The sequence below is a fragment of the Canis lupus genome, chromosome 26 (genome assembly GCF_048164855.1).
Source record: "Canis lupus baileyi chromosome 26, mCanLup2.hap1, whole genome shotgun sequence".
Classification (NCBI taxonomy): Eukaryota; Metazoa; Chordata; class Mammalia; order Carnivora; family Canidae; genus Canis; species Canis lupus.
Window position 1 is genome coordinate 4262085 of NC_132863.1, and position 19804 is coordinate 4281888.

A 19804-nucleotide genomic window follows, 5' to 3' on the forward strand; every position below is an offset into this window, starting at 1 on the left:
TAACCCAGGAGGGTCAGCCCTCTGCATCCTCCCTCCCTTACCACTCAGGCCCCCCAGGGATGAAGCAAGACAGGAGGCTTGAGGAGGAAAGGTAGCATAGTACCCCAGCTGCTTGGCAGTTTCCCAGAGGAACAAGGAGCACACCTACCCAGAAGGCTGGCAGTAAAGGTAGCTCTGCCCAGCAGGAAGCCCACTCCTCCTCTACTTCATGGAAAAGCAGGCATATATATCCCAAATAGGCAGTCTGAGAAATTATCCTATTTGTGATAAAAGTGCCAAGGAATCAAGTAAGATAAAGAAGATATTTTAAAAAGCAAAGACAGCACAAACAGATAGTGAGCCTGTATAAAAATATACTCCACGGGTTTTAACGTAAACTCCCTCAAAATGAATTTCACAACAACCTACTGTTCTAGTCAATGTTAGAAGGCTCTCTGTCTCCTCAAACATGAGGCAGAAACCACTACTGTTAGTAATGGCCAAGTAGACACATTTCCGTTTAAGCCTGCCTAGTATTTAACAGCAGCACTAGAAAAATCGTGAATCCTACCTGAGGTTCCTCTACAAACAAAGTTCCCACTGTTGAAGTCAAATAGCAAACTCAGAACTCAGTTTTGGATTCCCCTAGTTAGATTTCCTTGAGCCAACTAGTTTGTAGGAGAGAATCAGGGAGGTTAGACAGCTTGGAGGAACCCCCCCTTTAAAAGTTGGAACAAATACCCAATATTAATCTCAGAAACTAATCCCTGGAAGGAACCAGTTTGACTGGATTAGCCTGTAGAGAAATTTATACCCCAGGGCACTGTTAAAAACAACAGAGCAATGGGCCATAATTAGTGGAGTTTAACTGCTAGGTGTGATCAAAGAAAGTGGGAAAGAGCCCTACCTGTACCATAGTCATCTCAGGGTGGCTATAGGCATACCCCAAACTGTACCTCCCTAAAGACAAGATCAAGGCTTAACACAGTGGTAAAGAAACACAGTTCACTATAATAATCTAGCCAGTAACTAAACTAGGAACATATAACAAGCCCTGGAATGAGGAGAGAGAGAGTCGCACACCAGTACTGGGAAGTGCTACAGTGTATTACCTAAAATGCTCTGTTTGCAGCAAAAAAAAAAAAAAAAAAAAAACCTACTAGGTATACAGAAAAGCAGAAAAGGATAAGCCATACAACAGGAAAAAAACAGGCAACAAAGACTGCCTGTGACCAAATGTCATATTGAACAGACTTTAAAGTAGCTATTACATGTTCATAGAACTAAAAAGAAGTATGTCTAAGGAAATAAAGGAAAGTAAGAGGACAATCTGTTTCAAATAGAGAATGTCAACAAAGATGAAAAGAAAAAATTAGAAAACTCAGATAGATGAATAGACATTACAAAAGCCCCAAAGGGGGGAAAAATAAGAAAACCCGAGAGGAATATGGGACACAATGAAATGCATGCACACACACATAAATGGAATATCTACTGGAAGGAGAGGGAAGAAAGAAAACAAACAAAAAATTCAAGGAAAGAATAGCCAAAAGGCTTCCCAAATGTATTGAAAAACAATAGCCTAAACATGCAGGAAGCTCCAAGAACTCCATGTAAGATAAACATAAAGAGAACCACAGGTGGACACATCAGAGTAAAACTGATGAATGTAAAAGACAATGAGAAACCTTTAAAAGAATCAAGAGGAACGAGTCACTTACAAGGGGATCTCCATGAGATTAGTAGCTGGCTCCTAGCAGAAATAATAGAAGCAAGAGGGTAGCGGGATAACACATATAAAGTGCTGAATGAAAAAATGGTTAGCCAAAAATCTTATACTGAGGAAAGTTACTGATCAAAAATGAAGGTGAAGGGGCACTGGCTGTCTCAGTTGGTAGAGCATGACTCTTGATCTCAGCGTTATGAATTCAAGCCCCATGTTCGATGCAGAGCCTACTTAAAATTTAAAAAAAAAAAAAAAAAAAAAGGAAGGTGAAAAAAGACTGCCAGATAACCAAAAATTGAGAGATTTTGTTGACAGCAAACCCAACTTAAAAAAATACTAACAAAAGTTCTTTAGGCTGAAAGTAAATAAACACAATAAAGGTAAATATGCATTTTTTAATTCTTTATTTTCTTAATTGATTTTAAAAACAATTGGATCAAATGATGCTATATAATGTATTACAGTTTATGACACAATGTAATATAAGTGCAATATGTTTCTCAGTAATGGCACAGAGACAGTGGGAGCAAAGTTGTCATGGGCTAAGAAAATTACTATGGATGCTAAAGTAGTAATTATAACACACAGTTGGGTTTGTAATATTAATAAATCCAATATGCATAACAGCAATACCACTGAAAGGTGAAAATGGGAATCAAGTTATATGGCAGCGTAGATTCTATATTTTATTGGAACTAAGCAGGTATGAATCTAAAGGTGGTAAGATGTAGAGCTGATTCTTGAACAACATGGGTTTGAACTACCCAAGTCCACTTATACGTGGATCTTTAAGAGCTGACAGCAAAAGCCTTAAGATATTTATTTACAACTGCCCACCCCAGTCTTCATGGGACCAAACTGAAGGTGTCTGAAGCAAAGGTCCCACCTGCTGCCCTCTGAGTAGCAGAAGAGGCCAGCTAAGGCTGTCAGCAGCCCTCAGGGAGCCCCAGGACTACTTAGGGCTGCAGGTCATCACATGAGCTTATGATTATGAGGTGGCTGGACTGAGTGTCCAGGGCTGGCAGGCGAGAGGCCAGGCCCAAGCCAAGAAATCCACCCAAAAGGTAGGAACGGTGCTGTACAGGGAGCAGCCTTGGGCCTCAATGCCTCTCCTGGGCCAGGCATAAACTCTTCCCCACAACTGTACCCCAGGCCTCTGGCGTCCCAGATGCCAATGCACTCACATGTGGCCACTGTTGTGGATGGCCACAGGCCAGTGGTACATCTGCAGGTAGCTGGTGCAGCTTCTCTGGGATTCTAGGCTACTGCTGCTACCCAAAGGCCTGCCTAGTGGATGCTGCTCCTGAGTTGTAGACATATCACCGTCCATGGGCCAGGTCCACATATATGCAGATTTTTTTTTTTTTTTTTTTTTTTTTAGCAAATACAGGTATCCTACTGTAAATGTGTTTCTCTTCCTTATGTTTTTTATTAACATTTTTTCCTCTAGCTTACTTTACTGTAAGAATACGGTATATAATATATAGACAAAGTAGTTAAGTGTTGGGGAATCAAAAGTTTATAGGCAGATTTTAAACTGTGTGGGGGTCAGTAACTCTAACCCCCATGCTGCTCAAGAGTCAACAGTATTTGGTAAACCCTAGAGCAACCACTCAAAAAAACACTCAAAGACATATAGTGAAAAAAAAGGTCAGCAATGAAATTAAAGTTCTACATTATAAAATACATACAGAGAACAGAAAATTAACAGCAGATATAAATCACCAACATTAAATGTGGGGATGCCTGGGTGGCTCAGCAGTTAAGCCACCTTCATCTATCTGCCTTTGGCTCATGGTGTGATCCCTGGATCTGGGATAGAGTTCCGCATCGGGCTCCCTGCAGAGAGCCTCCTCCTCCCTCTGCCTATGTCTCTGCCTCTCCTTCTCTGTGTCTCTAATGAATAAATAAATCTTTTAAAAGATATATCAAATATAAATGGATTAAAAATCCAATAAAAAATCAAAGGTTGAAAAAAAAGATTAAACTAAGATTTAAAAAAAAGATCCAACTATTCGTTGTATACAGGGGACATGTTTGTGACACAAATATAGAAAGTAAAAGTAAATTGACAGGAATACAATGCAACAGCAACCACAAAAAAGCTAGAATTATTATACCAATATCAGACAAAATATACTTTAAAACAAAGAAGTACCAGAAATGGTATTTTTTTAATAAGATGACCAACCCATTAAATAAGTCTAATGATTAAAAACATACATGCACCTGATAGCAGAGTATCAAGATATATGAAGCTCTTCAGAGTCAGCGCAAGAAAGGAAATGATAAAGATTAAAGCAGGAAGAAATGAAATGAACTAAAAAGAACCAATAGAACAGATCAATAAATCCAGGAGCAGGTTCTTTGAAAAGATAAATAAAAGTGATAAACGGTAAGCCAGACTCACCAAGAAAAAAAGAGAGGACCAAATAAATAAAAACAGAAATGAGGAAGGAAAAATAAAAACCAACATCACATACACAGGATTATAGAGAATAGTGAAAATTTTTATCCTGACAAATTGCACAACCCAGAAGAAATTGGTAAATTTGTAGAAACACATAAACTGCCAGAACTGAATCTGGAAGAAATAGAAAATTTGAGCAGACTGATTTTTTTTTTTAAGATTTCATTAATTTATTCATGAAAGACACAGAGAGGCAGAGGCATAGGCAGAGGAAAAGCAGCCTCCCTGTAGGGGATCCCTGGACCCTGGGATCACGACCCAAGCCAAAGGCAGATATCAAAGGCAGATGCTCAACCACTGAGCTACCCAGGTGTTCCCTAAACAAACTGATTACTAGCAATGAAACTGAATCACTGGGTGGCTCAGTTGGTCAAGTGTCCAACTCTTGATTTAGGCTTAGGTCATGATCTCAGGGTTTTGAGATCTATGCTGGGCATGGAGTTTGCTTAAGATTCTCTCTCCTCTCCCTGTGCCCCTTCCTTCCCCCCATACTTATACCCCCCCCCGCCATATATTTTTTTTAATTTTTATTTATGATAGTCACACACAGAGAAAGAGAGAGGCAGAGAGACACAGGCAGAGGGAGAAGCAGGCTCCATGCACCGGCAGCCCGACGTGGGACTCGATCTCGGGTCCCCAGGATCGCGCCCTAGGCCAAAGGCAGGCGCCAAACCGCTGCGCCACCCAGGGATTCCCCGCCCCCCCCCCATATTTAAAGGAGAGTTAACACCTATATTTCTCAAACTATTCCAAAACATAGAAGAGGAGGGAAAGCTCCCAAATTTATTCCAGGAGGCCAGCATAACCCTGATACCAAAAGCAGATAAAAGCACTACCAAAAATAAAACTACAGGCCAGTATCTCTGATGAACATAGATGCATATATCCTCAACAAAATATTAGCACACTGAACCCAAGAATACATCTAAAAACTCATTCACCATGATCAAATGGGATTTATTCATAATTCATGAATTCATAATTCAAATTCATACTCCTATTCATCAATCAATATATCACATTAACAAGAGAAAGGATATAAATCATACGATCATTTCAATAGATGCAGAAAAAGAACCTAATAAAGCATAACACCTATTCATGATAAAAAAAAAAAACCACCCAACAGTATAGATTTAAAGAGAATACATCCCCACACAACATATGAGGGTGCCTGGGTTGCTCAGGGGGTTAAGCGTCCAATTCTTAATTTTGGCTCGTCATGATCTCCAGGTCTTGAGACCAAGCTCTGCATTGGTCTCAGAGCTCAATGGGGAGGCTGCTTGGGATTCTCTCTCACTCTCTCTGCCCTTCCCGCCTCAAATAAATAAATCTTTAAAAAATAAAAAATGTCACAACATAGTCAACAATGAAAACCTGAAAGCTTTTCTTCTAAGATCAGGAACAAGACAAGATGTCCACTCGTAACACTTTTATTCAACATGACACTGGAAGTCCTAGCCAGAGCAATCGACAAGAAAAATAAAAGACATCCACATTGGTAAAACTATTACTATTTGCAGATGATATTATACTATACATATAAAACCCTACATACTCCACCAAAAAAAAAAAAAAACCTACTAGAACTGATAAATGAATTCAGTAGAGCCACAGGATACAAAATTAATATACCGAAATCCATTGCATTTCTTTTTTTTTTTCCCCACTGCATTTCTATACACAAATAATGAAGTAGCTGAAAGAGGAATTAAAAAAAAAACAAAAACAAAAAACCTCATTTACAGGTGCACCCAAAAAAGTAAATTCCCTAGGAATAAACCTAACCAAGAAGGTGAAAGAACTGTGCTCTAAAAACTATAAGAGGGATGCCTGAGTGGCTTAGTGGTTGAGTGTCTGCCTTCAGCTCAGGACGTGATCCTGGGGTCCTGGGATCAAGTCCCACATTGGGCTCCCTGCATGGAGCCTGCTTCTTCCTCTGTGTCTCTGCCTCTCTGTGTCTCTTATGAATAAATAAATAAAATCTTTAAAAAATAAAATTAAATCTACAAAACACTTAAGAAACTGAAGATGACACAAATATTCTATGCTCATGGACTGAGAAAACCAATATTGTTAAAATGCCCATAAGTATCCAAAGCAATCTACAAGATTTAATGCAATCCCTATCAAAATACCAACACCACTTCAGAACAAGTAATGCTAAAGTGTGTATGCAATCACAAAAGACTCCAAATAGCCAACGCAATTTTGATATAGAACAAGACTTCAAGTATCACAATCACAGGTTTCAAGATGTACTACAAAGCTGCAGTGATCAAAAGAGTATGGTATTGGCTCACAAAAAAAGACAGATCAGTGGAACAAGATAGAGTCCAGAAGTAAACCCATGCATATATGGTCAATTAATCTATGACAAAGAAGGCAAGACTAAACAATGGGGAAAAGACAGTCTCTTCAACAAATGGTGTTGGGAAAACTGGACAGCTGCATATAAAAAATGAAAAATGAAACTGGAACCACTTTGTTACACTATGCACAAAAATAAACTCAAAATGGATTAACAAAGGACCTAAATGTGAGATCTGAAACCATAAAACTCCTAAAAGAAAACACTGCAATAATTCTTTGACACTGGCTATAGAAATAGTTTTCTAGATAGGCCCGGTAGGCAAGGTAAACAAAATTAAATTACTGGGATTATATCAAAATAAATGTTTGCACTTGCACAGTGAAGGAAAACATCAACAAAAACAAAAGGACAACCTACTATAGAAGATATTTTCAAATGATTTGTCCTATAAGGGGTTAATATCCAAAACATATAAAGAACTTAGACAACTTAACACAAAAAAACCCAAATAATCCATTTTTTTTTTTTTATGATAGTCACAGAGACAGAGAGAGAGAGAGAGAGAGAGAGGCAGAGACACAGGCAGAGGAAGAAGCAGGCTCCATGCACTGGAAGCCCGACTTGGGATTAGATCCCGGGTCTCCAGGATCGCACCCTGGGCCAAAGGCAGGCGCTAAACCGCTGCGCCACCCAGGGATCCCAATAATCCAATTTTTAAATGGGCAAAGGACCTGAATAGATACTTTTCCAAAGAAGACATACAAATGGCAAACAGACACAGGAAAAGATGCTCGACACTACGAATTACCAGAAAAATGCAAATTAAAACCACAATGAGATATTCCATAGCTGTAAGAATGTCTAAAATCAACAACACAAGAAATAACAAATTTTGGTCATGATGTGAAGTAAAAGCAATCCTTGTGTACTGCTGGTGAATGCAAATTGGTGCAGCCACTGTGGAAAACTGTATGGAGGTTTCTCAAAAAATTTAAAACAGAAACCATATAATCTAGTTAATTCCACTACAAGGTACTGACACAAAGAAAGCAGAAACACTAACTCAAAAAGATGCGTATCCCTATGTTTACTGCAGCATTACTTACAATAGCCAAGATATGGAAGTGACCCAAATGTCCATCCAGAGATGAATGGATAAGGTGTGGTACATACACACTCACACCACACACACACACACACACACACACACACACACACACACCCTGGGATATTACTCAGCCATTAAAAGGAATGAGATCTTGCCATTTTCAACATGATGGACCTATAGGATATAATGTCAAGTGAAACAGACACTGAAAGGTAAGTACCATATGATTTCACTCATACGAGGAGTTTTAGAAACAGAACAAAAGACAAAAAGACAAAAAACAGACTCTTACATACAGAGAACAAACTGGTAATGGCCAGAGGGGAGAGGAGTGAGGGGATGGCTCAAATGTATAAAGGAGATTTAGAATGCATTTATCCTGATGTGCACTAATGTATAGAATTGTTGAATCATACTGTACACCTGAAACTAATACTGTGTGTACACCTAAATAGCAATAGTTGCTAATTATACTTGAACAAAAAAAAAGCTGTTGTAAAATAATTTTTAAATACACAATGCTTTTAATAAATGACAGAAATGAAAAAAAAAAGACAATTCAACAGTAATAGGTAGAGGCTTCAATACTCCACCTCTATTAATGAGTAAAACTAGACTGAAGATTAGTAAGCAGATAGGAGACATAAAAAACACTGTCAACCAAGAGATCTAACAGACTTCTATAGAACAATCTCTCTAATAACAGAATATACATTCTCAATTGCATATGGAACATTTTCCAGGAGACCAAACATCGCATCCCACATCGGGCTCCCTGCATGGAACCTTCTTCTCCCTCTGCCTGTGTCCTTGCCCCTCTCTGTGTGTCTCTCATGAATAAATAAAGTCTTTACAAAAAATTTAAAAATTAAAAAAATAAGAACTGTGCATGCATGTATACACCTTAAGACAGTAGAAAAATAGCAAATTAAACCCAAAGCCAGCAGAAGAAAGAAATAACAGAGGAAAAAGTAATAAAATAGAAAATAATGAGAAAAAACATATGAGATCAAAAATTGATTCTTTCAAAAGATCAACAAACCTTTAGTCAGTTTGACCTAGAAAAGGGAAGATTCAAATTATTAGAATCAAAAACAAAAGAGAGGGCAATACTGTCAACTTTATAGAAACAAAAAGGATCATGAATACTACACCAACAAATTAAAGATAACTTAGATGAAATATACAAATTAACAGAAAGACAAACTAGAGAACTGACAAATAATAATCTGAATAATCCTATATGAGGCATAAACCAGTAACAAAAAAAGCTATCCACAAAGAAAACCCCAAGCCTAAAATAAAATGGTTTTACCCCACTAAATTCTACCAAACATGCAAAGAAGAATTAACATCAATTCTTTTTTTTTTTTAACATCAATTCTTTACAAATTTTTCCCAAAAAAGGGGGAACACTTTCCAACACATTTTATGAGACCAATATTAGCCTGATAATCAGAACCAGACAAAGATGTCAAAAGAAAACAAAACTACAGACTCTCTTATGCATAGGGATGTAAAAATCCTCAACAAAATACCAGCAGACTGAATCCGGCAATACATGAAAGGAATTATACAGCATGACCAAGTGGGATTTATCCTAGCAATGCAAAGTTGGTTTAACACATATAAAAAAAAATCAATTAATGCAATACATCACATGAATAGAAAGACAAAAATCACATGACCATATCAATAGATGTAGAAAAAGCATTTGAAAAAATCCAACACCCTTTCATGATAAAAACAAAAACCAAATAACCACACAACCCCTCAACGAAAAAACCCAGTTAACATCATACTTAATGGTGCTGAAGTAGATGGTTTTCCTTTAAGGCCAAAATAAGACAAAGATGTCTATCCTTTGCCATTTCTGTTCTAAATTGTCATGGAGGTTCTACCCAGGGCAATTAAGCAAGAGAAGGAAATAAAAAGCATCTATATTGGAAAGGAGGAAGTAAAACTATATCTGCATGATGTGATCTTGTATACAGAAAATCCCAAGGAATCCACTAAAAGACTATTAGAATATATGAGTTTGACAAGGTTGTAGGATACAAGATCAATATTAAAAAAAAATTAATTTCTATACACTTGCAGTGAACAATTCAAAAATAAGAAAGCAATTCCACTCATGACAGTATCCAAAAACCAGAACTAAAATTAATCAAAGAAATGTAAAATCTATACACTGAAGTAGATTGTAAAATTCATATGGAATTGCAAGGAAATCAGAACATACAAAATAATCCTCAGAAAAGAATACACTGGAGGACTTATACTCCCTGATTTCAAAACTTACTGCAAAGGAATGGTAATCAAGACAGTATGGTACTGGTACAGGATAAATACATATATCTTTTTATCTTTTTTTTATTTTTATTTATTTATGATAGTCACAGAGAGAGAGAGAGAGAGAGAGAGAGAGAGAGGCAGAGACATAGGCAGAGGGAGAAGCAGGCTCCATGCACCGGGAGCCCGACTTGGGATTCGATCCCGGGTCTCCAGGATCGCACCCTGGGCCAAAGGCAGGCGCTAAACCACAGCGCCACCCAGGGATCCCAATACATATATCAAAAGAATAGAAATGAGATACCAGAAATAAACCCATACGCTTATAGTCAACTGATTTTTCATTAGGGTGTCAAGACCATTCAATTAGGAAAGAACAGTTTCCAACAAATAGTGCTGTAACAATTGAGAAGCCACACACCAAATGAAGTTGGACCCTAACCTCACATCATATGCAAAAGTTTACTCAAAATGAATCATGCACCCAAATTTAAGAGCTAACAATATACAACGCTCAGGAGAAAACACAGGCATAAATCTTCATGATGTTGGATTCTTAGCTGTGACACCAAAAGCACAAGCAACTAAAGAAAAAATATAAATTAGATTTTATCATAAAAATTAAGAACTTCATGCTTCACAGGACACTGCCAAGAAAGTGGAAAGATGGGGATTCCTGGGTGGCTCAGTGGTTTAGCACCTGCCTTTGGCCCAGGGCGCGATCCTTGAGTCCCGGAATCGGGTTCCGCTCCTTGAGTCCCGGAATCGGGTTCCGCGTAGGGCTCCCAGCATGAAGCCTGCTTCTGCCTCTGCCTGTGTCTTCTGCCCCCCCCCTTGTCTCTATCATGAATGAATAAATAAATAAATCTTTAAAAAAAAAAAAAAAGTGGAAAGACATCAAAAATAGGGGAAAAAATTTACAATTCACGTATCTTTTAAAGGGCTTGTATTCAGAATATTTACATTATAAAAACTCTTACTGTTCAATAAAAGGACAACCCAATTTAAAAACAGGCAGGGGAGGGGAGATCCTGGATGGCTCTGGGATCCCTGGATGGCTCAGCGGGTTACAGCCTGCCTTTGGCCCAGGGCGTGATCCTGGAGTCCCGGAATTGAGTGGAATTGAGTCCCACATCAGGCTCCCAGCATGGGAACCTGCTTCTGCGCGCTCTCTCTCTCTCTCTCTCTCTCCCTCTCTCTGTGTCTCTCATGAATGAATAAAGTCTTTAAAATAAAATATTAAAAAAAAAAAAACAGGCAGGGGCACCTAAGTGGTTGAGCCTCTGTCTGCCTTTGGCTCAAGTCGTGATCCTGGAGTCCTTGGGAGTCCTGGGATGGAGTTTCACATCAGGCTAACCACCACAGGGAGCCTGCTTCTCCGTCTGCCTATGTCTCTGCCCCTCTCTCTATGTCTCTCATGAATAAATAAAATTTTTAAAAAAATAAATTAAAAAAAAAAGGCAAAGAATATGAATAGACATTTCTCCAAAAAAGATAAACAAATTGGCAATAAGCACGTGAAAAAAGATGCTCAGTATAATTTAGTCCTAAGGGAAATGCAACTCAAAACTACAATGAGATACCACTTCACACTCACTAGGATGGTTAAAATTAAAAAGTCAGGTAACAAGTGTTAGCAAGAATATGGAGAAACTAGAACTCTGAAACACTGCTAGTGGGAATTTAAATGTTGCAGCCACTTTGGAAAACAGTCTGGCAGTTCTTCAAATAATCAAATACAGAGTTCCCACGTAATAGAGAAATTCCACTTCTAGGTATATACCCAGGAAGTGAAAACATGCCCACACAGAAACCTATATGAATGTAGCACCATTACTCATAACAGTCAAAAGGTGCAAACAACCCAAAAGTCTATCAACGCACAAATGGATAAACAAAATGTGGTATATCCACACAATGAAGCATTATTTAGCCATAAAAAGAATGAAGTACTGATGCCTGCTACAACATGAATGTACCTTGAAAACATAAAGAAGCCAGCCAGAGAAAATCACAGACTATATGATTCAATTCACAGAAAAGTCACAATAGAGAAATCTACAGAGACAGAAAGTAAATTAGTGGTTGCTTATGGACAGGGATAGCACGGGCAAGGGAGTGGGTTGGTAGCCACAGGGTATAGGTTTCTTTGTGCAGTGATGAAAATATTCTAAAGCTGACTGTGGTGATGGTTGCCCGCATCCATGAATATATAAAAAACCACCGAATTATAGACTTTAAATGAGTGAGCTGTATGGTACATGAATCATATATCTCAATAAAGCCACCTAAAAATATAGTAACCATCTCCCTCCAAAATATTACACTGATCAAAACTGAATGCAGAATCAGGGACCAAAAGCCTCCTTGTATGGTACTGTCCTTCCTGCCCTTAGAATAGTGCCTGGCATAAAAGAGTAATCAAATAGAAGAAAGGGAAAAATAGCAGGGTAGGAAACCTGGATTTCACTACATAAAAACAGAGCACTATCTAACACTACCACAATGTTACCAAGAGTTAGACACAAATATATCCCCACTTTTACTTGGATATACAAATTCCTGAAACTTAATTAAGTGATGAAGTTCTGAAATACCAAGTGTCTATGTAAAGTAAAGCAATGTTTGAAGCACTTAACTTGTATTAATTGATTTAATTCACACAACTACTCTGTGTGGCATATATGCCACTGATCTTCATTATTCATGAATTCCACAGTCAATAATTCACCTACTTACTAGAAATATTTTGGTAGCCCCCAAATCAGTATCTGTAGCACCCTCACAGTAATTCACAAACATGATCAGAGCAGTGAAAAATCTGAGTCCACCAACATTCACACTCCCAGCTGAGGTCAAAAAAGTCAACACTCTGCCTTGTTTTCAGCTCTCACACAGAAATAACCAGAGGACAGAGACTGTAGGGAGCAGTGCAGTGTAACACAAAAAGCACTAGTTCTTTAGAGTTTAAGGCATTTTTCTTAATAGAAAGTTAACAAAGAGAGGACTATATAAGCCAAGGATACAAAGCAAAGAAAGTAATCGATGAATGAACAAAAAGTAGTTTAAAAGGTCAAAAGAAGAGATAAAAGAAAATCATAATACTCCATGCAAAAGAATTGGAAAATGGAAACAGATGTGACTGAAAATAATATTACAGATTATATATAATGTAAATAAATTTAAATCTAACCATACCAATACTCACCTGAAAGGCAAATGTTCTAAATGTAAGCAGGGGCTTACAAGGCAGAGATTAGGAAAACAGTTTGGCAATTCCTCAGAAAGGTAAACAGAATTATCACAAAGTCCAGCAATTCCACTCATAAGAACATATTCCAAAGAACTGAAAGCAGGGGCCACTCATAGGTATATAACCTAAGCAATGATATAGATGCAAGTAATTGTACACCAAGGTTCACAGCAGCATTATTCACATAGTCAAAAGGTAAAAATAACCCAAGTGTCCAAACAAAATGTGATATATACATACAATGGGATAGTATTAGCCTTAAAAGGGGATGAAATTCTGATACATGCAAACATGGATAAGTCTTGAAAACATGCTAGGTGATAAACCAGCCAGAAAATGACACATGTATGATTCCACTATATTAGGTACCAAAAATAGGCAAATCCATAAGACAGAAAAAGTAGCAGATGAGGGAAAAGAGAGAATTATTGTTCAATGGGTAGAGTCTGGGATGAGGAAAAAGTTCTAGAAACAAATAATAGTAATGGTTTCACAGTACTATGAATGTACTTAACGTCACTGAATTCTACACTTAAAAATGGCAAACTTTTCGTTATGCATATTTTGCCACAAAAAAAGGCAAGAGATCATCAAACAGTATAAAAAAAACAAGACCCAATTGTATGCTACCTATGAAAACACTTTAAATATATAAACACGAAAATACTAAAAGAATGGAAATAGGCCATGTTACCCTAGAGTCAGAAGATCTGACTATCTCAATATTGAACAAAGCAGATTTCAGAGCAAAGGGACAAGGAAGCCACTGATTAAAAAAATAATTCTTTAAAAAGATTTTATTTATTTGAGAGACAGTGAGTGAGGGAGAGACAGAATTCCAAGCAGACTCCATGCTGAGCACAGAGCCAACCGGATGCAAGGCTTGATCCCATGACTTAACATCACAACCCGAGCCAAAACCGAGTCAGAGGCTCAACCTGGGTGACTCACGTGCCCCTTCAAAATGTTAATTTTATAATGACAAAGGAGCATACTCTTCAAGAAAACATAAAAATTCTAAGCATTTATGTAACTTATACAAGACCTACAAAATGCTAGGAAGCAAAAACCAAAAGAACTGAAACAACAGATGAATCCAAATAATAATATGTAACAAATCTCCACACCCTTATTAGTAAATAATACAAAGAAAGGACAAAGAAACAAAATCACTAAGTGTTGTTCAAGTCTTCCATGTTCTATCAACTAACATAGCATTTATAGAACACTCCACTCAACAACAGAATTTGTATCTCTTAATGCAATATTACATTTACCAACATCATATTCTGGGTCATAAAACAAATCAGGTAAACTTTAAAAAGATTCAAATTATCTGAAGTATGTCCTCTGAAAATGAACTATATTAGAAATCAGTAACAAAAGAATGTCTAAAATCCCCATATTTGAAAATTAAGTAAGTTATAAATAACCAATGGGCCAAAGAAGTCAGAGTCTACAAGAAAGTATTTCTTACTGAATGAAAACGAAAACATAGGGCAGCCCTGGTAGCTCAGCGGTTTAGCACTGCCTTCAGCCTGGGTTGTGATCTTGGAGACCCAGGATCGAGTCCCACATCGGGCTCACTGCATGGAGCCTGCTTCTCCCTCTGCCTGTGTCTCTGCCTCTCTCTCTGTCTCTGACTCTGTCTCTCTCTCTCGTGCTCTGTGTCTCTCATTAATTAATTAATAATAATAATTAATTAATCTTCTAAAAAAAAGAAAAGAAAACAAAAACATAATGGGACGGCTGGGTGGCTCAGCAGTTGAGCGTCTACCTTTGGCTCAGGGTGTGATCCCAGAGTCCCAGGAAAAAGTCCCGCATCAGACTCTGCATGGAACCTGCTTCTCCTCCCTCTTGCTACGTCTCTGCCTCTCTCTGTGTCTTTCTCATGAATAAATAAATAAAATCTTAAAAAGAAAAAAAAAAAAAGGAAAACACAACGTCAAAATTTGTGGGATGTAATTGAGGCAGTAGTAGCAGGCATTCCAAACCTACATGAGAAGAAACAATATATCAAAGCAATGACCTCAGCCGCCAGTATAAGAAAAGCAGCTAAACCCAGAGTGTAAGAAATAACAAAAATAAAAGTCAATAAAAAAAGATCCACAGAAAAAAAAGGAAAAAAAATTAATGAAATCAAAAGCTAATTCTTTTGAGATCAGTCTAGCTAGACTGATAATGAAACAAAAAAGAAAAATTAGTAGTAGGAATCAGAAAGATGACATCACTACATTTTCTATTGAGAGTAAAAGCATAATAAAGAATCCTATGAACAACTTTATATCAACAAATTTGACTACTCAGATGAAATGGACAAAATCATTGAAACACACACTCATTAAAAAAAGAAAAAAGAAAATAACCTAAATAGCTCCATGTCCACTTAAAGAAACTGAATTTACAGCTAAAAGAATCCTTCCAAAAAGACTCCAGTCCAGGCTCAGATAGCTTCTCTTGTGAATTCTACCAAATACTTAAGGAAGGCATAATATCTATTCAACACCAACTTTTCCACAACCCTGAAGAGGAGATAGATACTACAACTCAATCTGACATCAAGATTACTCTGATACCTAAAGTGGACAAAGACCTAAGAACATTGGAAGACAATTATCCCCTTTTGAGCATAAAGGTAAAAATTTTCAAGAAAACTTTAGCAAATTGAATCCAACAGTACATAAAAACAATACATCATGATCAAGTAGGATTTATCCAAGGTGGGTTTAACACTTAAAAAAAAAAAAAAAAATCAACGTAAGGGCACCTGGGTGGCTCAGTCCATTAAGCAGCTGACTCTTGATTTTGATTCATGTCATGATCTCACAGTTGTGAGATCCAGTCCCAAGTTGGGCTCTGCACTAGGCATGGAGCCTGCTTAGGGATTCTCTCTCTCCCTGCCCTCCTTTAAACTTTTTCCTGTCTCAAAAAGGGGAGAGGGGACAGAAGATCTGAACAGACCTCTCACTCAAGAAGATATACGGAAGGCAAATAAGCACCTTAAAAGATGCCCCGTATCATTTGTCACTAGGGAAACGCAAATTAAAATGAGATAAAACTATATTAGAAGGACTAAAACTGAAAATATTAACCATACCAGGTGTTGACAAGGAAACAGAGCAACTAGAACTCTGGTAAACTACTAGTGGCAATGTAAAATTGTACAACCACTTGGGAAAACAGTCTGGCAAGCTTTCCTGCTGAAATAACCACACACCTACCATACAATTCAATCACTTCACTCCTAGGTATTTTCTCTAAAGAAATGAAAGCATAGAACAATACTTGGTACATGTTCAACACTAAATAAGCGTGTTGGTTAAATGTATTTTCAAACTCAAACTACGCTTACCTAATGATCATTCATGTTTACAAGGCTAGAACGGACCCAGAAAGCTCACATCCCACATAGCACTTCTTAAAAACTCCTCTGAAAGTAAAAACCAAGGATTAAGCCAAAAAAAAAAAAAAAAAATGATCACAGTCCATCCAACTGAACGGAAAGAATTGTTAGAAACCTCAAGCAGCAGCTTTTCAGCAAGCCTAAATAACCAGGTTTGACAGCAACAGAAAAAAAAAAAAAAACTTCAAGAAGCAGTCTCCAAGGTGAAAGTAGACTTGATAGAATACCTGAGACAACAGGGAGTTTGGATGGGGAACCATGTAAAGTGGAAGAGAACACCAACACTAAGAAAAAGACAAAAGTAGCACATAACATGAATCAGAATTGTAACGATAACTGAGAATATCATTTGATTTTTTTCTGTTTTTTTTTTTTTTTTTTTTTTAAGATTTTATTTATTAGGGAGCGAGAGAGACAGACATTACAAGTGGAGGAAAGGGCAGAGGGACAAGCAGACTCCTTGAAGAGTATGGATCTTCACGCAGGGCTCGATCCCAGGCCCCCATGATCACGACCTGAGCCAAAATCAGACACTTAACTGACTGAGCCACCCAGATGCCCCTAAATTTTTTGGCTTTTAAAACGAACCAGTGTCACCAACACTGTGCCTGACAATTTAATTTTTGATGCCAACAAGGGAAAAGTGTAGCTGACAAGTTGGGTGAAGAGTAACCGCAGCTGGAGTAGAAAAGCTAATACCTAAGCTTTGACAGTGAAAAGTCAGGGATTCTTTATATAGGAGATACAATAAAAAATAAAAGGCATATTATCAATTTTACCCTTCGAAGAAATAAAGATAGTGATGTACTATTATTAGGAGGATGGGGGGGAGGGTTGCATAAGTGACTAAATCCTCTTCTATCATAGCTGGAATTCCATAGCTAGATCCAAAACCAGTAAATCAGGTATAAACATGATATTCAGAGACAGAAACAAAACAGAAGTGGTTATCACTAGAAAGTAAAAATGGAAATGAGATATAAGATCTCATTATTATTACAAGATGTAATAAAGTCTGATATGTTTTCAAAAACAAAAGAAATGAGCATTCAGATAAATAGTTTCTCTTTATTAAAAGCACAAGGAATACTGGGAATGCCATCACAAGGCTTTCGATTCCTCCTTGTATAGCAAATAAGCAAAAATCAAAATCTCACCAGCTTTAACAAAAGAACCAAGTTTTCACAGTGACGGCTGGGTACTTCCTTCAAAAACAAAGGTGTGGGAGGCAGGATGTGCGCTCGAACCTTCACAATCCGAAAATTCTAATAACTAAGAGTACAAAGCCGAACTCGGATTGGAAACACGGAAGCGATAAATGCAAAACCGAAGAATGGGCAAAAGTCTACACGTGCATTAACAACAGAAAGTGTATTCTTAGAGTGCATCCAGGAATTCCGCACATTTTAGCAAGCAGGCTGTCCGACAGCAGGGCACCCCGACTTCTCTCGTCCTAGACGTTTCTGCGGGGCTGCTTTCGCCGTAAGATGTTAACTACAGCAAGAAACGGCCTCTCACACTGGGAGAAAACCCCTCCGGCACGGACAGGCAACAACGCGAAGCTCGCCGCCGGATACTGCTTTCAAGGCTGTTAAGGGCCAGGATCAGCCCCTGCAACCCTAATTCGGCCAAGTCAGCGGAGCGGCCGGGAGGAGCTCCGCAGACTTAAGTCTCCCGAAACCCGACCGCGCGGGGCCTGGAGGAAACAAAGCCGTGGGCGGGGCCTTCTGGTCCCGGAAAAAGCGGGCAAGGGAGGTACAGCCCTCAAGTGAGTTGGTACCGGGTAGGCCCTCGCCCCGCCCGCTTTTCCCGGCCCCGACTCCGTGTACCGCCGCCCAGCAGTGGGTCGGGCCACCCCAGCCCGCGGGGCCGAGCGGGCGGCGACGGACCCCGCGCGATACCCTCCGGGCAGGCGGTGAGCGCCGAGGGCCGCGGCCTAGACGCGCCGGAGCGCCAGGCCGCGGCCGGGAGACCGTCAGGCGCCTCCTCACCTTCTCTTCCACGCAGTTGACAATGATGGACGGGTACTTGCGGCTGAGCCACCGAAAGAAAGCCGGGACTCCCATTGCAGCTGCCCAGTTGGAGGCGGCGGCCCGGCCGGCGGACGAACGTAACCGGAGAGACAAGCGGGAGCGGCGGGCCGCGGGCACCGGCACTTCCTCCCACGTGCGCGCCGGCGACAGGAAGTGACGTCACGCCCACGCCGTCGCGGTCGGTGACCTCCCGGGGGCGGGGCTCGGCCGCCGGCGGGGTGGGCGGCCCGCGGCGTGCGGGGTCCGGCCCAGTCCGCGCCCCGGCGCGTCTGAGTGGTGCGGCCCCGCGCGGTTCCTCGCCGCGGCTCCCCTAGGTTGCGCAGTGCTGCGCCCAGCAGTTTTCCGCGGAGCCCTGGGCGGGGTGCGTCACCTGTGTCTCGCCGGGCGCAGTTCCCAAAACCAGAGCGTCTAACCCCGCTCGTTGTTTCTGCTTCCTCGGTCCTCTCGGTTTTGTGACACTGTATGTACCTGGACTGTTAAAAGGAGCACATTAGATATTTTGCTCCCACGGTATTTGGTCGCACACGAGTTCACTCTCCATACTGAAGAAATAGAACCTAGCCGGCGTTTAGCGTTTAATTCAGTTTTCCGGCTACATTTATAATTGCTGGTACCCAGCTGGCTGGGCGTTTACGGTGCGCGAAAGCACTGGGTAAGGGATTGTCTCATTTAATCGTCGCTCGAGCCTTAAGGTGCGATTACATCTTGATGTAACAGATGAGAAAGTCGGGTTCTAGGGGGATTTAGTCACTTGTTTATTCGCGCAGCTTGTGTTTCAGTCCAACTAAAGATCACTGAATCCTCTATCCTTGCACTAACAGGATACTTTTATCCTTTGTTTTGTGGTGGCTTCAAATAGATTTTTCCAGAGCGTAAAAAGAGAGGTCTGAAAGAGGAGGTACTTATGTCCATTTGCTCAAGCTTGGAAGCCTCTTTTCCTGGAATCCCCTCTGGGCTTGACAAATCACACTCAATCCTAAAGGCTCACCTCAAGAGGCCTCTGAAAGTATTTCTCCTTGCCACCTGGCATGCAATATGCATTGCCCCCCTCCTCTGTCATCTGATGCCATTTTGTTTAAACTTGGTGTCGAAATTAGAGAAACGGTTATCCCATAGTTAACCTAAGGACAGCTGAAACTATTAGTGTCTGGGGTAAAAACCCCTCATTTCTCCTGGAAACGGTTCCTCCTCAAGTATTTGGTCTCCTTGGGAGGTGTTATGTTCTT

At 39.6% G+C, this 19804-nt stretch overlaps 1 protein-coding gene across 1 annotated transcript in view; it reads right to left on the reverse strand.

Annotated features, from left to right (window-relative positions):
• XRN2 (5'-3' exoribonuclease 2) overlaps window positions 1-18727 on the reverse strand; it is an 86394-nt gene extending 67667 nt beyond the window's left edge. The window contains exon 1 of the mRNA XM_072799821.1: window positions 18537-18727. Coding sequence (XP_072655922.1) covers window positions 18537-18611 — 75 coding nt within the window. The 5' untranslated portion in view covers window positions 18612-18727. The remainder of the gene's footprint in view (window positions 1-18536) is intronic.
• Between the last annotated feature and the right edge of the window lie 1077 nt (window positions 18728-19804).